At 52.4% G+C, this 21,712-nt stretch overlaps 1 protein-coding gene across 1 annotated transcript in view; it reads left to right on the forward strand.

Annotated features, from left to right (window-relative positions):
• Positions 1–249: 249 nt before the first annotated feature.
• The window catches only part of FAM83F (family with sequence similarity 83 member F), a 36,428-nt gene continuing 14,965 nt past the window's right edge, over positions 250–21,712 (forward strand). The window contains exon 1 of the mRNA XM_061418612.1: positions 250–824. Within this exon, the coding sequence (XP_061274596.1) occupies positions 336–824 (489 nt within the window). The 5' untranslated portion in view covers positions 250–335. The remainder of the gene's footprint in view (positions 825–21,712) is intronic.

The following is a 21,712-nucleotide window of genomic DNA, read 5'->3' on the forward strand; positions in this document are numbered from 1 at the left end:
GGGCCAGGAGGCGGAAGCGGGCCAGAGGCCGCACGTGGGTCTAAGTACGGCCCGGCTCCAAGTTCCTGCCGGCTCTGGAGCTCCCGCCCCGGGCTGGGCCCCCGCAGGCCTAGGCCTCGCCGCGTCCCCAGCGGAGCCCAGCCGAGGTCGCCCGCCGCTGCTCGCGCCTGCAGAGGCGGAGGGCGCGGCCGCCCCTCCCCGCCCGACGGCCGCTCCCGCGCCCGGGCCCGCGCCGGATTGGCCGCCCTCGCGGCCAGGTGAGGCGCCCCGCCCCTCGGCGGCTTCAGGTGCGGCGGTGGGACCGGGTGCCGCGGCTGGGCCGGGGCCGGGGCGCCATGGCCGAGTCCCAGCTGAGCTGCCTGGACGAGACGCACGTGAACGAGAGGGTGACCGAGGCGCAGGCCGCCTTCTACTACTGCGAGCGGCGGCGGGCCGCGCTGGAGGCGCTGCTGGGCGGCGGCGAGCAGGCCTACCGCGAGCGGGTCAAGAAGGAGCAGCTGCGGGACTTCCTCTCCAGCCAGGAGCGCCAGGCCCTCCGCGCCGCCTGGAGCCCCTACGAGGATGTCGCCGCCGCCGCCGCCGCCCGGGGCAAGAGCAAGGCCAAGGCCAAGACCCCGGCTCAGGCCTCGGCCGAGCCGGGTGAGTCCCTGGCCTACTGGCCCGACCGCTCAGACACCGAGGTGCCCCCGCTGGACCTGGGCTGGACCGACGCGGGCTTCTACCGCGGCGTGAGCCGCGTCACCCTCTTCACCCACCCCCCCAAGGACGAGAAGGCGCCCCATCTGAAGCAGCTGGTCAGGCAGATGATCCAACAGGCCCAGAAGGTAGGCCCCCGCCCCTGCCCCGGCCACGCACACTGATGGGGACCCCCAGGACCGGCCCCTAAGACCAGGCCCCCGCCCCCCACCTTCGAGGCAAGGCCTGGGGCTGGCAGCCCAGACCACCTTCAGGAAAAGGGGCGCAGAATCCTCCCGTCCACCGTGGGGCTGCAGAGGAGAGCATAGATGTGTTTGGCGAATGACAAGGTGTTGGACAGTTGCTTGTCATTTTTACAGTGTCCAGCGGCGCTGGCTTCCTTCCGCTCAGCGCGTCTATGGGCCTGTCTGGTTTCTCTCTCTAGGCAGGAGTGGGGGCTGTGGAGCCCTGCGCTAAAATGGGCCACCCAAAGGTCTTGATAATAACCTGTGTGCTTCCCAGGGATTTAACAAAACTTGTCCCTGGTCATTATCTCATTTGATCCTCAGGCAATCGCAGGAAGTGTAGTGTGGCCTCCCCACCCCCACCCCAGCCACATTGCTCCTAGGAGGCACCCCCACCCAGAGTCAAAGCTGGCCTGGCCCCTGGCGTTCACACTGGCTCTGCGCCCAGCACTAGGGCTCAAGCAGCCTGGAATAAATGAAGGATGTTTCTTGACCACCTACTCTGTGCCTGACGCTGTGCTGGGCACTTTGACAGGGCAGCTCCCTAAACTCAGCAGGTCAGGGAAAAAGCTCCCACTTAATCCCATCTCCTTACTCTGCCTGGGCATTGAAAGGAGGGGATGTTTGCTGAGTCGCTGGTTAGAATACTGGTGGGGCCACTAGTTTGTTGGGCAGAGTTTCCAGATAAAATATGAGATGTCCTGTTAAATTTGAATTCCAGAATAACAAGAAGAAATTTTTTAGCGTTATACAGTATGATTCAAATATTGCATGAAACATACTGATGTTAAAAAGTCATTCACTGTTTATCTGAAAATCAGATTTAATGAGGACATTCTGTGTTTTTATTTGCTAAGTCTGGTTCCCCTACGTTGAGATTTCTTATGAGACATCAGCAGCCTTTGGAACCCAGTTCAGAATATACAACAGAAGTGGCTTGGGTTCACTATTCTAATTCAACTCAAGGACTGTGCTTGGAGTCCTGTTACCCCTGGAGGCTGAACTTGAGACACCAGTGGTGGGGCTCCTCTTCTGGAAGGCATGATGCAGATGGTTGGCTAGATTGGCTGCCAGAAGGAAGGGTTAAGTTTTCACTGTCTGTGTTTCCACCCTCCCTCTCTAAAGAATCCCAGCTTGTCTGCCTGAGAGTTCTTTGTCTATTGCCTTCTGCAGAAGAGAAAGGCAAGTTTGAACAGAGGAGGAGAAAGGATGTGGGCGACAATACTGTGTAGCAGGCTGGAGCTGGGGTCAGGGGTCAAGTCCTACGATGTAACACTAATAAGCCTTGATTTATAAGTGCTTAATGTGTGCCAGCCACGGTGCTAATGATTTTCACAACTACTGAGTGAGATGGGTATTTTCCTTATTTTGGGACTCAAAACAGTTAAGTTGCTTGCCAAGCCAAAACTCAAACACTGAAGTGCTTCCTCTTAACCAAAGTACTGTTTGATGTTGCAACAGATTAAACCAAGGATCTTGAATGGAACTAGCCTGATCACACCTGGGCAACAGGTTACAAGAAGGGAGAGACAGAGCCCTGCCCACTGGGACCTCTAGTCCCTTGTGGGATGTTGGGAGTCTCCTAGGTAGTGGAGTGTTCTGAACTCTTTAAATATTTAACAACAGAAACTTTAACAACTGTGAACTGATCCAGTATTTACATATTAAACCAGTTATTATTTCCTGAGTTCCAGGCACTAGCCATAGAAAGATATAAGCTGTGGCCTTTGCCCTCCAAGAGTTAAATGCTGCCGAGGAGGGGTATGCTGTAAGGAAAACAGACTTTGAGGCTGGATATGCCCAGTCTGGGAGGGCTTCCCAAAGGAGGTAAATTGCAGGGTTGAAAAGGGAGAGAGGAAACCGGAATGGAGGAAGAGGAAACTTAAGAAACTCTTGTTTCTCCTTAAGAGACTCAGGAGAGAAAGCTTTGTGCTTCAGAACAGCAAGTAGCTTTGAATGACAGGAGGGAAGAACTATTGTGGTGACAGCTGAGTATGTGGGGGGCCTGGTGCAGTGGTCCTAAAACTGGGTCCAAAGCAGATGACCAACCCCCTCTGCCCCAGGAAGAAGCAGCTTCTGGCGCTGTCTGTGCCCCAAACCCTCAGGCTCTCTGGACCCTGACTGTTAATCATGACCAGTCACCTGCGTGCGGCACCTTCTTCACAAAGATCTTGTGAAGTAGGCAGGGCAAAATTTGACCCTCTTTCACAGGCGAGGAAACTGAGGCACAGAGAAGGAAAGGGGCTTGCCCAAAGGTCACGTGGTTGGTCATGGAAACACCCAGATCCCCAGTTTCTACTCTGAAGGCCACATCTTCTGACCTTTGCCTATCCCCACCCCCCAACCCCACGCACCCTCAGCCAACTGGCACGGGGCACCCTCCATGACTATTACTCGAGAGTCTTCCCCATCCTTTTCACCCTGCTGCTGCTGCTGTTGCTAAGTCGCTTCAGTCGTGTCCGACTCTGTGCGACCCCAGAGACGGCAGCCCACCAGGCTCCACCGTCCCTGGGATTCTCCAGGCAAGAACACTGGAGTGGGTTGCCATTTCCTTCTCCAATGCATGAAAGTGAAAGTGAAGTCCTCAGTCGTGTCCGACTCTTAGCGACCCCATGGACTGCAGCCTACCAGGCTCCTCCGTCCATGGGATTTTCCGGGCAAGAGTACTGGAGTGAGATGCCATTGCCTTCTCCACCTTTTCACCCCGAGGGAGGGAATTTCCTTGTCTCCAGGGAGAGTCTGGCTGCTGTGAGGGCGGGTGGGATGGACCAAGATGATGTATGTGCAGAGGTGCAGGGGACGGTTGCAGATATGGTTGGGGAGCGGCAGAAGGATGTAATTCACAGGTCCAACTGGGCACCAGAGGATTTTATTTTGTTTAACCCTCAATAACTTCATGAGGGGCTGTCATTTTTATTCCCCAGGGACAAAAAGGAAACGGAGGCTCAAGGGGAGTGGCTATGACTTGCCCACAGGCACAGACCAGCAAGAATTTTAAGCCTATGCCTCGCCTCAGGGATGTGGAGAAAGGAGCCTGATTAAAGGACACTTTGAAAATATGACTGGGCGTGGGGAGGAGGGGCAGAGAGTGGTGGCCAGTGGGGAAACAGCCCAGCCGGGGTGCAGGGGGACCATGTGGAATGGGAGGAAGCCTTTGAGTTGGTCAGTCTCAAGTTATCTGCTCACTGGGCCTCTGCAAATGGCAGAACGCCCTCCTGACTGCACCGGTGTTCAGACATTCAGCCTTGTTTCCTTGTGGCGTGGGGGTTTTTCCTGCTGTTTTAATACCCGTTACGTGATTTGCTATTTTTAGGGTCATTGAATGATGTACTTTGCTTGAAGTACAGGCTGGGACTTCCCTGATGGTCCCGTGGCTAAAACTCTGCTCTCCCAGCGCAGGGGGCCCGGGCTCCATCCCTGGTCAGGGAACTAGATCCTACATGTTACAACTAGAGATCCCACATGCAGCAACTCAGACCTGGTGCAGTCAAATTAATTTATTAAAGAAAAAAATTTTTTTAATAAAGTACAGGCAGAAAGGGTGTCTTCTGGGACCCAGAAGTGAGCTCATGGCCTGTTTCCCGCTGGCAGAGAGAACCAAGGAGGTTGCTGCCACTTGGGCTGCTATGACCACTGTAACCCAGGGAACGGGGAGGGGGCCTGGACTTAAAGCGAGACCACGTGAAGACAGGGAAATGGTTGATTCTTATTCACGAGGGCAGAGCTCAGAGGACCAAACAACTGCAGTTAGGAAGGATAGCGAGTTGGGATGTTGGACAAATATTTCAAGGTGTGCTAAGCACTTTAGTAGAAAACAGACATATAAAACACACCTCTGCTCTTAAATGGCCTAACAGTCTACTAAACCATCGTTTTAATACAGACTGATGAGTGCTTGACAGAAGGCGTGGCGGGGGCCCTAACCCAGCCCCCGAGCCGTGTGAGGGGAGGGCCTCTGACGCTGCCGCCTGTCTGCGGGCGAGTCTGAGCGCAGCAGACAGGATGAGACCGTGTGGCGCATCTACCCTTCTTGGCACCTTCCGACCAACGGCACCCATTTTTGAGGCTACCGGGCAGGTTTAGAGAGTCCTGCCTGTGCCTCGGGAGCAGAGGAAAGCTTAACCACCTCGAAGACTGACCCTTGGCCCCTGCCTTCCTGGGCCCCACACTCCAAGGTACCAGCTACCTGGCTCCTGGTTGCTCACCACAAGCCCCTCCCCTAGCATTTCCTCTGAACCTCAGTAACCATGTCAGTATCAGTGTCAGTAACCATGTCAGTAGTGTCTTCTTTTCCCAGGGGCAGCCTCTGAGGTCCAGAAAGATGTGATGACTTGTCTTCAGAAGAGGGGATGACAGCTCCCCCAGGTCCAGCGATCAGAACTCCCAGTGACCCCACATAAACATAAACCCAACCCCGGAGAGGGCGGGATGCAGGGCCAGGCAGCTTTGATGAACCAAAGCCTCTCCTCTCCGTTCCAGTGGCAGCCGGGAGGGGTAGGCCCACCTGGTTGGTGGGAGGCAGAGGGGTGTGGGGAGCAGGCCTGGCTGTACCCCCATCTCTGCCTGTCAGTGGTTTGTCCCCCCCTTCAGGGCCTGGCTCAGAGGCTGATGCTTCCTTGGCACCCAATCAAGTTTTCAATCCATGAATGACTTTTTGTTCCCAGACGTGGCTCCTTGTTTGTGCCACCTGTGTGCCTGGCACAGGGCTCGCTTGAGGAGAGCCCGTCTGATCCTCGGAGACCAGAAGCTTTGGAAGAGCCGGGACTTCCTTCCTACCCTCCCTCCATTGTCTTTGTGGAGCCCCAGCCGCACAGGTGACCAGTGGTTTGTTTAACTGATTGGAGACTATCTCCCACTGGCCCCCAGCCCCTCTCCATCCCTCTAGGGAAGTCTGGAAAGGCTCCAGTTGAACTGCGCATTGCTAAGGGTCTCCATTAATCCTCCTCATAACAAGCCACCTGGCAGCGGAGGGAAGAGTGCTCTGAACTGGGGGGGATGCAGAGGCCTTTGGGGAAGGGCCCCAGAGCAGAAGGTGCGGTTGGCCAGGTGAGCAGGCTTGTTTAGAGGTCTGGGTAGCCGATAGGCGAGAGCTGCTGGGCACAGGTGCCCAGGGGGTGTGGCTCACTTCACCAGGAGGCTCAGTTTGGCGGGTGGCCGCCTTTGCCACTGTCTTGCCCCATTAGCTTCTATCAGCTCTTCCTCGTTCAGGTACATCCAGCAAATAGTACACGGCATCTTCTTTGGACCAGGCACCGTACTGGGCACTGGGATATAAACAATGAACAGAGAAAAGAAAGAGGAAACAAAAACGCAGTTTACATGTATATGGACTTAAATATTGTTGGTTTGTGAAATTTGGGTCTGATGATACCTTCGTTAGCCACGTTGCTGCCTTATTTGAGAGCTGGTCCCAATTCTCCCTAATACCTTACCCTGTTCTCCTTCCCTTCCATGGCAGAGGTTTTAGCTAGAGCTCCTGAGCTGCCTTTTAAAAGCCTGATTCGGGAGGACTTCCCCAGTGGTCCAGTGGCTAAGACTCTGAGCCCCCAAGTCAGGGGACCCGGGTTCCATCCCTGGTCAGAGAACTGGTTCCCACATGCGGCAACTAAGAGTTAGCAAGTCTGTAATTTAAGACCCAGCACAGCGGAAGAAATAAATGTTAATAAAATAAAGCCTGTGCTGTGCAAAACAAGAGAAGGCCTCTCAGAGCAGCCTGTGACCTGCGGTCCAGTATACGCCATATGCCCGCCTAACCCTTCTTCCCGCCGCGGACCATTCCATGTGGCATTATTTCCAAGGCTCAGAGCAGTTCCAGAGTCTTGGCCCCCTCGAGGCTGGTAATGACACAGCTGCAGTTCCAGGGACCGAGCACCTCACAGCCTTTCCAGGATCTTGTCTAGGCCTGTCCGGCATCTCTGCCAAGCCCTGGGCACTGTGGCTGCTGAGTTTTGAGTCTCTCTCCTTTATGCTCCATCACTGATCCTGGAAGCAACAGAGACCCAGCTTCATGTCAAGGACAAAGAATGGGCTCTGAAGCTGAACGGTCTTGGTTTCTGCCCTGATCTGTCTACTTACTAACTTTGGGTTGAATCACTTGCCTCCTTGGGACTTCTGACCTGCACAGTTGGAGGATATTACCTAGATTTCAGATGGTTTTGAAAAACAGGGAAGAAACAGTGTGAAAGCTGAGGATACCGAGAAAGTTCGGTACAAGTCCCCTCTCAGAGTTGGGAGGGAAGCGTGGCTGGGCTTCCTCCCAGGACTCGGGGCTGCCAGCCAGGAGATCAGTCCAGGAGATCAGAGTTCGGGCAGGCAGGGGTTGCTTCTCATCTTCAGGTTGGAGGCCCCGTGCAGGTGTGCTTCCTGTTTCCTCCTCTCATCAGAGGAGCAGCTCCAACGGCCCTCCCCTCCCCCTAGCCCCACACTTCTCTCCTGCCCTTGATTTGATGGCTGTTTGTCAGGGCAGCTCTCCTGCAGGGCTGTGGCAGCCAGGTTCTCAGCCAGGGTTCTTCTGTAGGATCCGCCACGGGTGCCCTGAACCGGGGATCCCCGAGGGCATTCCCCTCCCAGAATCACCTGGAAGAGCCAGTTCAGGAAGCCTGAGATCAGTCCATAAAGACTTCTCAAGAACTAGAGCCTGCGCAGGTGGCATGGGGACACGGCGGTGGGGTGGGTGAGGCACGGGACAGGCTGTTTCTGTCTTTGGAGAGGCTTGGTTCCTCTGAAATCTGACACTTTAGGTCCCTGAAACTCTGAAGATGGGTGTCTCCCAGGGGGATCACAAGTAGAAGATGGGGCCTCGATAGGGGCGTGCCTTCTTCATGACTTCTTGGGCTTCTGGTGGCATAGCCAGTTTTGCTGGACACTGGTCTCAGCCAGGGCAACACCGGGGGAAGGGGTACACGGTTGGAAGCCTCGTTCTTGCCCTGGTTGTCTCTCTCCTCCGCCACCAGTTGACCTTGGGCAAATCATTTGACATTGGCTCGGCCTCTACCTCTGCATCTGTAAAATGGGAATAATTCTTCTCGCTTACTTTCATATGATTGCTCTGAGACTCTAATGCAAGACCATGAGACAGCATTTTGAAAAAGAAGAGTGAGAGATGCAGATACAAGGGGTTTATGTTAAAAGGGGCTAACATTGTTGAAAGGTGCTCTGCGTGTTATTTCCTTTAATTAGTCGAGTCCTCAGCACCTGGCACGGGAAAGGGGCTTTTCCCAGAGGCTCAGGGAAAGTGGGAGGCTGTAGAGCTGCTAAGAGTCTAGCTGGGATTCACCCAGGTCTGAGCTCAAAGCTTGTGTCCTTCTGCTACACACGCAGTTGCTTCTGGGGATTGTCCCCATGGCCACCTCTTCCCACTGAAATCCCAGATGCTAAGCATGTTTGTTGCCACCCAGGCTCTGGGAAGCTCACCAACTGGTTCTGGAAACAAACAAGAACGGGACTACTTCGGTGGGAGTAGGAAAGAGGAAGATTCTTGCTGCCTGTGGCACTGGGGCAGGTCACATCGCCAGGAAGCTGGTGTTGGCAGCGCCCAGGGACCTGTTTATTTAGTTTGGCCAAACTGCGTCGTTTGTGGGATCTTTGCTTCTCAACCAGGGATCAAACCCACGCCTTTTAACAGTGAGAGCGCTGAGTTCTAACCACTGGACTACCAGACAATTCCCTCCCAGGGACCTTTTTTTTTTTTTTCTAATGTATTTTTGGCTGTATTCAGGTCTTAGTTGCGGCGTATGGGCTCTTTGTTTCGGCAAGCAGGCTCAGTCACCTCGAGGCATGTGAGATCTTAGTTCCCAAACCAGAGATTAGACCTGGTCTCCAGGGACTTCTTACTGGCCACTTTCTGACCCCCCTCCCTGGACTTGGGTCCCCACAGTCAAACTGAGACCCTGATGGGAGTCCCAGCCAGCAACCCCACCCCCACGCCACCCCATCAGGATGCTACCTCACTGCTTCGCCTTGGCTGGTGGTCAAATCCACCACCCTCTCCTCCGAGTGTACAGGGCAGAGCATGTTCTGGGGCAGGCTTCCAGTCTGGGGGAGAGAGGAGCAGGGCAGACGACCACGAGTGGGGGCAGGTCCTGGCTGACCACCTGCCGCTGTTCTGGTGCTGTCCTGACCACCCCCCACCCCAGGCTGAGTCACTCTAGTGATCCCAGCCCCTCTGCTGCCCTCCTCCCCAGGGGCCATGACCATGCAGCCGTAGCTGGTCCGCTGCCTGCCCCTGTTTTCCTTTTCCTCTTCTGAAATTCGTGGAGTCTGTGAACTTGCTAATGACCCCAGAATCTTAGCCCAAGAAAAGAGCCAGTGGCTTTTCTAGTTAGTGGTCTCTCTGGCCCAAGTTTCCAATAATCTGTTAACTCACCCTGACCCAGCTTGTCCAGTGGTCACCCTGTTGGGCCTTTCACAGCCCTGGTGGGGCCTGAGGGAGGCTCCAGATAAAAGCTCTTTTCTGTTCTGTGTCCTAGCAGTGAGTCGGCAGAAGGTGGGGGCAGTGCAGGGACCAGGGCTCTCCACCTCTCTGTGGGTCTTGGAGGACCAACTGTGAGTATGGGTTCCCTTCCCCGCATTTGCTCATTCACTCCCCAGGTTTCACTGAGCACCTGGCATGCGCCACATTCCGGAAATACACAGAAATACACAGACTCATAAAACGTGGGCCCTGAGAAAGGCAATGAACGCAGGACGGGGAGGAGGGTAGTGACAGCCATTAACTGTTGTGTGTGCGTGCTCAGTCGTCTCAGTCGTGTCTGACTCTTTGCGACCCCATGGACTGTAGCCCACCAGGCTCCTCTGGCCATGGGATTCTCCAGGCAAGAATACTTGCCATGCCCTTACTCCTTGGAAGGAAAGTTATGACCAACCTAGACAGCATATTCAAAAGCAGAGACATTACTTTGCCAACAAAGGTCCGTCTAGTCAAGGCTATGGTTTTTCCAGTGGTCATGTATGGATATGAGAGTTGGACTGTAAAGAAAGCTGAGTGCCAAAGAATTGGTGCTTTTGAACTGTGGTGTTGGAGAAGACTCTTGAGAGTCCCTTGGACTGCAAGGAAATCCAACTAGTCCATCCTAAAGGAGATCAGTCCTGGGTGTTCATTGCAAGGACTGATGTTGAAGCTGAAACTCCAATACTTTGGCCACCTGATGGGAAGAGCTGACTCATTTGAAAAGACCCTGATGCTGGGAAAGATTGTGGGCAAGAGGAGAAGGGGACGACAGAGGATGAGATGGTTGGACAGCATCACCAACTCGATGGACATGGGTTTGGGTAAACTCTGGGAGTTGATGATGGACAGGGAGGCCTGGCATGCCTGGGTTCGCAGAGTTGGACAGGACTGAGCGACTGAAATGAACTCTCCAGGGGATCTCCCCAACCCAGGGATCAAACCCTCGTCTTCTACTTCTTCTGCATTGTAGGCAGATTCTTCACCCACTGAATCACCTGGGAAGCCATAAACTGTTGAGTTCTTGAATACCAGACCACACTAGCCCTTTTGAAATACGTAATTTCATTTAACCTTCACGACAATCCAGGAACTTTCCATTTTACAGATGATAATGTCACACACGAAGTAGGAAATGGCAACCCACTCCAGTATTCTTGCCTGGAAAATCACGGACAGAAGAGCCTGCAGGACTACAATCCATGGGGTTGCAAAGTGTTGGACACAGCTGAGCCACTGAGCATAAAGTCACACATGCTTAGTCACTCAGTTGTGTCCGACTCTGCGACACCTTGGATTGTAGTTCCCCAGGCTCCTCTGTCCATGGGATTTTCCAGGCAGGATACTGGAGTGGGTTGCCATTTCCTCCTCCACGGCATCTTCCCGACCCAGGGGTTGAACCTGCCTTTCCCTTGTCTCACGGCAGTGGGTAAATAGTGAAACCGAATGGGAACTGAGATGAGCCTGAGTCTCACTGAGCTCCAGGGGCACAGAGAACTCTTGGGAATTGCCAGCTGCAGCAGCCAGTATGGAAGGGCAGGTGGGCAGAGGGCAGGGTATGCAAGACCAGAGGGCTGGGAGTGCACAGATTACACTATTCCCATCGCCCAGATCCTCCTGCCTGCCTTCCCCTGCTCCCCACACCCTCCACTTGCCTCTGGGGAAGCCCTCCCAGGAAGCTTCACTACCTGGCAGTGGCCACCAGGTTAGCTTGACCACCTCGCAGAACCTCCTGGGCAGACTGCCAACTCCAGTTATCTTGCCCTGATGGATCAATCAAGAAATAGCTTGAAGGTACTTCTTGGAGTCCTGCCTTCCCCACATATTGTGTGATGCTCAGACCTCCAGGCCAGTAACCCAAACCAGCAGCTGATCCTAAAAATCATCTGTGTATCTTCATTGGATTTTTTTTTTTTAGCAGCTGATTTATCTTCCTAATTATGTTTAGCTTTAAGCTAATGTTAAATGAGCTTGCATTAGATAATTTTCACTAATTAACACCAACTTAGAGCAGGGAAAGTCATCCCAGAAGCATGCCGTGGGGCAGTGAAAAGCTGGCCTAGGATCCTAAAAAGAATTGCTCTGTGTACTCCCTGGTGGATCACATATGCCGCTTTGCGGCTGAATTAGTTGACCTTGCTCACACAGGCACAGTCTGTTTTCTGTCTCCGGAGACCAGGCCCAAGTCTCCTTTCCATCACCCCTTCATCCACCTCGTTTGCAGAATGAGTGTCAAGAGCACCTTGTAAGGCTCAGATGGACGGGGAGTGAGCCCCAGTGGCGCACAGCAGAGTCGGGAACAGAGCTGGCCCAGAGGCCGGGGAGTCTGCGAGAGCAAGGGGCCTGGCTGGCAGAGTTGGGCTCCAGCGGCTGGCAGTGCAGGAGGGAGCCTGGTGTTTAATGATGTCTAATTAGTGAGCCTGGAACAAAGTAACATGGCCGCAGACAGCCGGGAATCCTCAGGGGACAAAGCCCAGACACCTGGCCTCCAGGCCGAGAATACCACCCCAGAGGTCTTGGCTCTGCCCTCTCGGTGGGCCAGGGCTCTGGTCCAGGCTGCTTCGTCAGGCCTTCGAGGGAAGCTCCCTACTGCGGAGGTGCTCTGTTTAGACCCATGCTTCCTGTGTAACACAGCCCGTCAGGTCTCTGTCCCCCGCCATGCGCTCAGACAGGCCTCCTGGGAGAGGCACACACGGCCCTGGGAGCTGGGGACCCTGGGACGGCCCAGGGAGAGGGAAGCAAGGACCTCGACATGGAAAGGGCATTCCTGTTCCCACAGGAAGAAGGCCGGTGACAGTGTGAATGAAGGCACGAGGGCTGGAGCCGGCGGGGTGTGCCTGGAGAAGGCAGAGGAGGTTGTCATCAAGGAAGCAAGTGGGCCAGAAGCACACAGAGGGGCTGTGGCGAGGCTGACCTCAGGCCAAGGGTTTGGGCCGGGCAGCAGCATAGTTCGGGTTGGGTTGTTGGCTCCACCTGCCAAGAGTGGAAGGCCTCTGGAAACTTGTTCTCCCATGGAGCTGACGCTGAGCTCCCAGCTCGCGCCTGGCCTCACAAGAACCATGAGGCAGCCTCGCTTTAGGCAGAGTTCCCAGCGGACAAGCAATGCCTACTGTCTCACCACCTCTGTGGGACCCCTGAGTCTAGTCTGTGCTTCCTCCACTTGCTCCAGGTTGCTCCTGGACTGTGGGGATTTCAAGAAATGAATCTAGAGTCCAGGGGGTGGAGGATGCAAGGTGTCTGTGGGTGTCCCCTAGGTGGCCGTGCGGACCTCCTCTCCTGAGCTCTCCTCTCCTCTCTCGCCCCAGGGAGCACACCCAGAATGCTTAAGGTAAAGCTTTCTCATCCAGTTGTTCACATCCCACCGAGGCAGAAATTGGATGGGGCCTGTTGCAGCCTTCATGACAAAAGAAAGTCTTTGCGGTGCACTCAACAGCAGCCGGTTGGGTCCCGAGCCCCACCTGAAGGTGTTCTCCACTGGGACAGCAGGGTTTTTTGTGTTTTTTTGGCCATGCCATGTGCCTTGAAGACTCTTAGTTCCCCAACCAGGAATTGAACCGTGGACCCCCAGCAGTGAATGCTTGGAGTCCTAACCACTGGACCCCGCAGGGAACTCCCAGGGCCAGTTTTCCTAGAGGTGTGTTTCCTGCTCGGTGAGGTAAGGCAGTCTCCCAGCATCGCTCAAAGGATTGCGCACTGTACAGACTCACTCGTCCCTTGATTGAGCTGCCCTTCCCCTCGATCAGTTCATGTTCTGACTCCTGGAAGTGTAGCTGCCTGGGCTTTCATCACCACCCCGGGCCGGGTCTGCTGGACATGGTATCAAGCAGAGGAAAATATCTCTGCCATGATGTCTGGGGCCGGTGGGCAGCTCTGCACGCCTGGCTCCTTGGGAGCATGCGCCCCCACGCTGGCCCGGCCACCTCCGAAGTGAGGCCCCTTTGTTCTGAGTTCCTTCAGAGGAGAGAAAGGGCTGCCGGCATGGACCCTCTACTCGCAGCAGGCCAGGCTCTGTGCTCCTTGCGCTGCTGCTTTATCTCATTTAAAACTCAGAGCAACCCTGTGAAGCGACCACCTCCCCATTTTAAAATGAGGAAACTGAGGCTTAGATTAAGTGACTCACTCAAGATCACGCAACCAGTGAGACCTTCTGCTTCCAAAGAATAGGTTCTCTTCCACATACCTGCCGTTACTTCAAGCGTGATCCATCCTCCACCTGCATTCGGATCACCTGAGGCAGGCGGGGTGGGGGTTGGGGGGTGCTGTTAAAATGTACTTTCACGGGCCTGCTGAGGATGGGACCCTGGAATCTGCTCACCCAGCGGGTGCACCTCACCCAGCCACACACCAGGTGATGCTCTTTACATGCTCCAATGTGACAGCCAGTGCTCTGGAGACGTTGATGGCTCCCTGGGCAGATCAGAGAAGGTGCTCCACACAGCTGGGCTGTCTGAGCCGGATGCTGGGTGGTCCCCCCAGAACTGACTCCCCTGGACTGCCAGACAGATGGCTGTCCCGGGAGGCAGCAGCTGACCAGTCTGCCCACCTGCTGCCCTTCCTACCCCAAGGCACCTTCAGGCTGGAGGTGTGGGCAGCTGGCCCCATTCATTGGAAGAGGCCCTGATGCTGGGAAAGATTGAGGGCAGGAGGAGAAGGGGGTGACAGAGGATGAGATGGTTGGATGGCATCACCGACTCAATGGATATGAGTCAGAGAAAACTCCAGGAGATGGTGAAGGATAGGGAAGCCTGGTGTGCTGTGGTCCATGGGGTCGCAGAGTTGGACATGACTGAGTGACTAGACAACAACAACCCTGTCTGGTGATTGTCCCTCATAACCATATGGCTTTTTCATGGAATTTTATAGGCATGATCTCATCTGAACCTCCCAACAGCCCTAGGAGGCAGGCAGGGCAGACATGGGAGGTAAAAGTCAGGCCCCGGGCTCACATGGGTCATCAGTGGGCCTGCGGGGACTGGGACTGCCCCTGTGCCTCGGTGGGCTCCCTCCCTTCCTCCCCAGGAAAAAGTGACCAGTACATCCCTGCAAGGAGCATGCTTGACCTGTGGCCTCTTGCTTTATCCCCACCATGGAGCTCAGTGAGATGGGCGGATCTGTCAGAGCGGTGGCAACCACACCCCCCCAGTGCCTAGGCTCCACGTCAGCAGGCCTGGGGAAACCAGTGAAGGAGAGGGTGGTGTTGTCCGGCTCTATGTGTGCATCCTGGTTTTGTATGATCAGGGGTGACCTCAGGTACTAGTCAGAGCAGGCCTCCCCAGAGCCTGCCCTGACTGCGTCGTCTGGGGGCGACAGCACTGGTCTGGGGTCAGAGCCTGGGCTTCCGTCCCACCTCTGCCAAAGACCAGCTGGGAGACTTAACCTCGGGGCTGGGCTCCGTTCTCTTTCCTCCTAGCTCTGAGGTTCTGCATGTCTGGAATGTCCAGTGCGGGGGCCACGGGCGGACATACTGCCTGTGCGCTGCCCTGGCCTTGGTGGCTTTACGGGGCTGACTTGTAGCCCATGCTCTGTTTACTAGCTTGCTTCCACCACAGGGAGGACGGGTACCTTTCGTAATCTGCACAGAAGTGCTGGCTGTACGTGCTGGGGGCACCTCTGCCCCCAGATGTCCTTGGTGTGGACTTTTACCCCTTGGTTGAGTACTGTCCCCACTCACCGGCTGGCTGCTCCGTCGAGACCTTGGGTAGGTGGAGTGGAGGCAGACCAGACCTGGGACCGGCATTCAGGCAGCAGTCCCAGAAGGCACCCGTTTCTTTTCCCTTCTCTGTGTCCTTGAGGAATGCCAACTCTGCCTTCCAGCAAGATGATCTAACCAAGAATCCTGCTAGCATTCTTTTCTTTTCCCCCTCCACCACAGTATCTATAGTCATTAATGAAATTAAAGAGATAACCACAAAGCTAGGTCCACACCCCACAAATAAAACAGTGGACATGAAACACCCTCCATTTAGACATTCATTCCACAGTCATGGAGAACTGACTGTTGAGATGTCCCCTCAGGGTGGAGATTTCGAGATAAATCAGATGGCCCCTACCATCCGGGAGCCCACAGCCCAGTAAAGAACAGAGCCATTGAGCAGATGTTACAATAAAATGTCAAGGACCTCTGTTGTTTGCCCAGGACACAATGTGGGCAGGAAGCAGGGAGTGGGGAACGTTCAGGAAATTCTTGCCTGGATCTTGAAAGATGCATAGATGTTTCACAGGAGTACGGGAGGGGAAGGAACAGGAGAACTGGAAACTACCTGTTATGTGTGCTGCTGCTGCTGCTGCTAAGTCACCTCAGTCGTGTCCGACTCTGTGCGACCCCATAGACGGCAGCCCACCAGGCTCCGCCATCCCTGGGATTCTCCAGGCAAGAACACTGGAGTGGGTTGGCATTTATGAAAGTGAAAAGTGAAAGTGAAGTCGTTCAGTTGTGTCCAACTCTAGCAACCCCATGGACTGCAGCCTACCAGGCTCCTACATCCATGGGATTTTCTAGGCAAGAGTACTGGAGTGGGGTGCCATTGCCTTCTCCCCTGTTATGTGTAGTGGTTCTCAAAGCGGGGTGGGGGGGAGTCAAGAGAGTGAGACAATTTTGTCCTCAGGAGACATTTATCTGTATCTATAGGCATTTTTGGTTGTCACCATTTTGGGTGATGCTACTGGAGAAGGAAATGGCACCCCACTCCAGTACTATTGCCTGGAAAATCCCATGGACAGAGGAGTCTGGTAGGCTACAGTCCATGGGGTCTCAAAGAGTCGGACACGACTGAGTGACTTCGAGTTCACTGGCTTGCTACTAAACATTCTGCAATGCACAGGCGGCATGCCCCGCCTCCTGCCCTGGCACCCTCCCCCACCTACACACACGCACAGCGAGAAATACTGTGCCCAGAAGTGCCACTGTAGAGAAACCCTGTGTTAGGGTAACTGCAGGTCATCCTGCATAGCTGAAAGCAGGGGGCAGACGTGAGACTGTCCAAGGTGAAGCTGGAGAGGAGGAAGGGGCCATCATAAGGTCCTTCAATACCAAGCTAAGGGGTTTGACTGTAGGACCCACCACTTCATCAGTCTGTTGCTTGGGGGGAGGGGGAGTGTCACTGGTATGGAGAAAGAATTGGAGCACAGCGATGGAAAAGGCAAGACTAATTAGGAAACTATCCCAGAAGTTCACTAAGAAATGAGAAGGGGGACAACTTCCCTGTGGTCCAGCAGCCAGGACTCCATGCTCCCAAAGCAGAGGGCCTAGGTTCGATCCCTGGCCAGGCAGCTAAGATCCCACAGGCCACAACAAAGACCCAGCACAGCCAAATAAATAAACATTAAAACGAGGGGGTGCCAGGTGAGGACAGCCGTGCAGTGAGAGCAGAAAGGAGCTGACCCAGAGGAAGTGCACAGAGGAGGCAGGACCTGTTGGACTTGGTGGCGGTCAGATTCGGTCACAGGGAGGAGGAGGAAGGAGACCAGTAGACTCAGGCTTCTGGCCAGGGTGACCGAGAGGATGTTGATTTTGGAAGTCCCTCCAGGGCAGGCCAGTGAGCATGGCTCTGTGGTACAGAGACCACCAGTGCGGTGGGCATCCAGACCAGGTCATCCCAACACACGCAGGGGCGCCAGTCCCCGCTGTCTTGAGCAGAGCCGTGTGGAGTGGGCATGGCAGGTGGAGTCCTTTCCCTTCATTTTGTTAATCTAATGGTAATTAAGGCGTCCAGGAAGAGAATCTGAAAAGCTGGCAGTTTAATTAAAGGTAAATGACAGATGGAGGGGAATTCTAAGGCTCCCTAACACACCCTGCTTCCCCGCTCCACCACTGAGGCCAGATATCAAAGGAGGAGACAGCTAACCAAGTGCCCGATGAGAAGTATTACAGCATCAGAGCCTCTTTGCTGCCGCCTGCAACAGCGTCTAGAAACTCCTGCTGCCTCGAATTAACCTCTCCCCCCCCAGGTGCTGCGCATCAGTGGGTAACCAGGTAAAGAAGGCTGGGAGCCTGCCGGGAAGAAGGAATGACTTTTCCCTCTTGACGAAATCCACGTCCCTCTTTTAAAACCCGATTTTCCATTTATACCGGGAGCCTTGAAGTCAGGTTTGACCCAGAAGACCACGTGGCACATTAAACGCTGGGCGGGAGTAGGGAGCTGGTTTTCGTGGGCCTCATGCCGCCCGTGGATCGGAATGTCAAGCCGGGCCTCCGAGACCAAAGCCGAGGGTAATTATCACCTCTCCTCCACAATGAGATTGCAGGAGTCAGCGAGCAATTGATTTTTTTTCCCACTACAGATATTTCACTGCTTAATTGGTAGTGACACAGATGGCTGGCCCTCACCAGGGCGCCGCAGACCAAGCCTCCCCAAAGCAGGGCTCCCCCCCTCCCCCCAGGACACATCTCTCCCTCTGGTTTGCCATGCTCTCCCCGCACCTCCTCCTTTGGGTCGGGGCGAGGGTGAGCTGGCTCCCTGCTCTTTCAATTACAAAACAAGAACACAAGTGAATCCTGATGTGCTTTCCTGAGCCAGTCAAGCCCTCCCCGGCGACATATTGAGAGTCCGCCTTGAGCTGGACACCGCAGAGAGTCTGGAAATGAGCAGACGGTGGACTCTGACCTCAGGCAGCACGTGGGAGACAACATATCCCTAGCCTGCTAGACGCTGGGAGCTGTGTTCTGCTGGATGAAGCCTGACGCGGCCTGTTAAAACCAAAGCCCACCGCCATCCAGCCCCACCCTGTCGTCCTTGCTGTTGCTCGGTCACTAAGTTGTGTCCGACTCTTTGTGGCCCCATGGACTGCAGCACGCCAGGCTCCCGGCTGTCCTTGCCCCACACCTACCCTGAGCTGTTCGGGCCAACTGCTTTTTGTTCGTTTGTGCTCTCAGGAGCAGACCTGATTGTGAAGCTCAGTTCATGGTCCGCTGCCGTCATCAATCCAGGGAAGGCCCCTCTGAATTTACTCTCTGCTTCCCTCCCATCCCTTTCTCCTGCCACAGGCAGCCCCTCTCCTCTATTCAGTGTATATCCTTGAAAAACATGAAGAGTTATCTTATGTAGTGTACTTCGATTTACATTAATGGTACTGGACTATAGATCACATGCTCTAACATTTTAAATCCAAATGTCCATTGTAAGGGCTTCCCAGGTGGCTTAGTGGTAAAGAATCTGCCTGCCAATGTGGGAGATACAGGAGATGCATCTCGGTTGGGAAGATCCCCTGGAGTAGGAAATGGCAACCCATTCCGGTCTTCTTGCCTGGGAAATCCCATGGACAGAGGAGCCTGGCGGGCTGTAGTCCATGGAGTGCCAAAGAGTCGGACACAACTGAGCACGCACACGCGTACATCCATTTTAGAAGAGCTCTCCAAGTTCTACACGTGTGACTCGTCCATTGCTTCTGCCTGCCGTAGAGGACTCTGTCCTGAGCATCCCTCACATTTGTTCACCCGTTCTTCTAGAGATGCACATCTGAGTTGTTGCCAGCTCTCTGCTGTCCCAAAGCTATCGTGAGTGTCTTTGTTCCTGCCCCTGATAGACCTGGACAAAGCCCCAAGAGGCTGCCCTGGATGTGTGGCCAAGAGTACACGGCTGGCTTCTAGGTGTGCTGTTGTTTGTCCAGTCATGTCTGACTCTTTGTGACCCCATGGACTGCAGCTCACCAGGCCCTGTCCCTCACCATCTCCCGGAGTTTGCCCAAGTTCATGTTCATTGCATCGGTGATGCCATCCAGCCATCTCATTCTCTGGTGCCCTCTTCTTTTGCCCTCAATCTTTCCCAGCATCAGGAACTTTTCCAGTGAGTTGGCTGTTCACATCAGATGACCAAAATACTGAAGCTTCAGCGTGAGCATCAGTCCTTCCAGTGAATATTCAGGGTTGATCTCCCTTAAGATTGACTGGTTTGATCTCTTTGCTGTCCAAGGGACTTTAGGAGTCTTCTGTAGCACCGCAGTTCGAAGGCATCAATTTTTTGGCGTTCTGCCATCTTTACAGTCTAGCTCTCACAACCATATGTGACCACCAGGAAGACCATAGCCTTGACTATACGGAATTTTGTCGGCAGAGTAATGTCTCTGCTTTTCAACACACTGTCTAGGTTTGTCATTGCTTTCCTGCAAAGAAGCAATAATCTTTTAATTTCGTGGCTACAGTCACTGTCTGCAGTGATTTTGGAGCCCAAGAAGAGGAAATCTGTCACTACTTCCACCTTTTCCCTTTCTATTTGCCATGCAGTAATGGGGCCGGATGCCATAATCTTAGTTTTTTTTAATATTTAGTCTTCTAGGTATACACAGTCTTAAATCCATGAAGCTCTCTGCCCGTTGCCCTAAGGAACAGCTGTACCAGTGTTCCATCCCACCCACAGTGAATGAGGGTCCCCTTTTCTCACACCAACATTTAGAACTGTCCAGCATTCTGGTTTTTAATTCATATTGTAAAGTCATATCTCTCTTATCTCTTTGCTTTTTTAATTTATTTTATTCATCACTGACTCGATGGATATGAGTTTGAGCAAGCTTCAGGAGTTGGTGATGGACAGGGAAGCCTGGCATGCTGCAGTCCATGGGGTTGCAAAGAGTCTGAGCAACTGAGCAACTGAACTGATAAAATTTTTAAAAGTTCCATTTACTCTTATTACTATCTCTTGGCTTTAATTTGAATCTTTCTGATTACTTATGATGTCTGCTTCTCTTTATATACTTGTTAGCCATTCAGGTATTTTCTCCTTAAGGAACTGCCTATTCATAGCCTTTGCCCATTTTTCTAATTAATTTTCTGTCTTTTTCTTGCTGATGTGCAGGAATGTCTTGTATGTTATTAACTTCTTTTGGTTGTAGACGTTGCAGGTATCTTCTGTCACCTCCAGTTCCCTTTGTCTATTGACATCTTTCTTTGAACAGAAAATCCCTAATTTGCTAAAGGCATTTAAAAAATTTTTATTTGTCTTATGATTCATGCTTTTGGAATCCTAAGAAATCTTTTCTTGCTTATGTCATGAAGACATTTTCCTACATTTCATGAATTCCTTTATTAGCTTTATCTTCCACTTTCAGATGGTCCAGCCTACCTGAAATCCACCTTTGTATATTGTATGAGGTAGGGATCTACTTTGTTTTTCTCTGTTTAGTATGACGATTGTCCCAATAGCATGTGCTAAAAAGCATCCTTTCTCCACCGAGTTGTGATTCTACCTCTACCAGACTTAAAGTTTACGCGTGTGTGTAGGCCCATATATATTTCTGGCCTCTCCGTTCTGTCCCACGGTCTATCTGCCAGTCCCTTCCCACCTCAGGACCACAGTTCTCATCCGCTGACGCTGCGGTGAGTCTTACCATCCAGTGGGACAGGTGTGCCCTTTTAGCTTTTCTTTTTCAAGATTGAGTTAGCTATTGTGGATCTTCATTCTTCCTCACATCTTTGAAATATCTGAGCACCTCAAAAAAAAATTTACTGCCTGTTCATTGGAACTGTATTAGATCTTGTTAATATGAGGACTGGATTTTTAAAACATTGAATCATATTATTGATGAACATGATTTATCTTTTTATTTACCCAAATAATTTTAACTGTCCTTTAACCAGAGTTTTCTAAGTTTCTCCATAGAGGTATTCATTCCTAAATATTACCTGCTTAAATTATAATTTTGAATGGATCTTATTTTCCTTTTTTTTTTTAAAGAAAAATTGATCATTGCTATATTAGAAGAATGCTATTGTTTTTTGTTTCCCTTATATCTGGAAAATTTTGCCAAATTCTCCTATTACTTCTAAAAGTTTTTCTCTGCATCCTCCTGGATTTTTAATAAAAATATCATCTCTAAATACTGATAGTTTTGTCTCTCTTAATGCTTCCAGCTCATTTCTTTTTCTTGGCATATGGCATTGTTCAGGACTTAGAGTACTGTTGAACAGCAGCAGTGATAGTGGTGATATTCTCAACTTGCTTAGGATTTAAAGGGAATGCAAATTTAAGTATGTTTCATACGGGTTTTTTAGTAGCTAGCCTTTATCATGATAAGGAAGTTTCTATTCCTAGTTTTTTGAGAATTTTAATCATAACTAGTGTTACCAGATACTTTTTTTAAAACTTAAGGTAATATATGATTTTCTCTTTTACACTATCAATGTTATAAATTAATATATTTCTGATATTGAATAATCCTTACATTTTTAGAATAAACCTTACTTGATTATGCTTTTTAAAAAATTAAACTATAGTTGATATGTTTAGTTCACTTTTATGACTTATCCATGTCATTTTCATTTTCAAATTCATCAATGTGTGAATGGTCCTATTCTTTTGACCATTTTTACCCTTTCTTGAATAGTAAGAATTTCTTAAAAAGTGAATATGTCTGT

Source organism: Bos javanicus, chromosome 5 (genome assembly GCF_032452875.1).
Source record: "Bos javanicus breed banteng chromosome 5, ARS-OSU_banteng_1.0, whole genome shotgun sequence".
Taxonomy (NCBI): domain Eukaryota; kingdom Metazoa; phylum Chordata; class Mammalia; order Artiodactyla; family Bovidae; genus Bos; species Bos javanicus.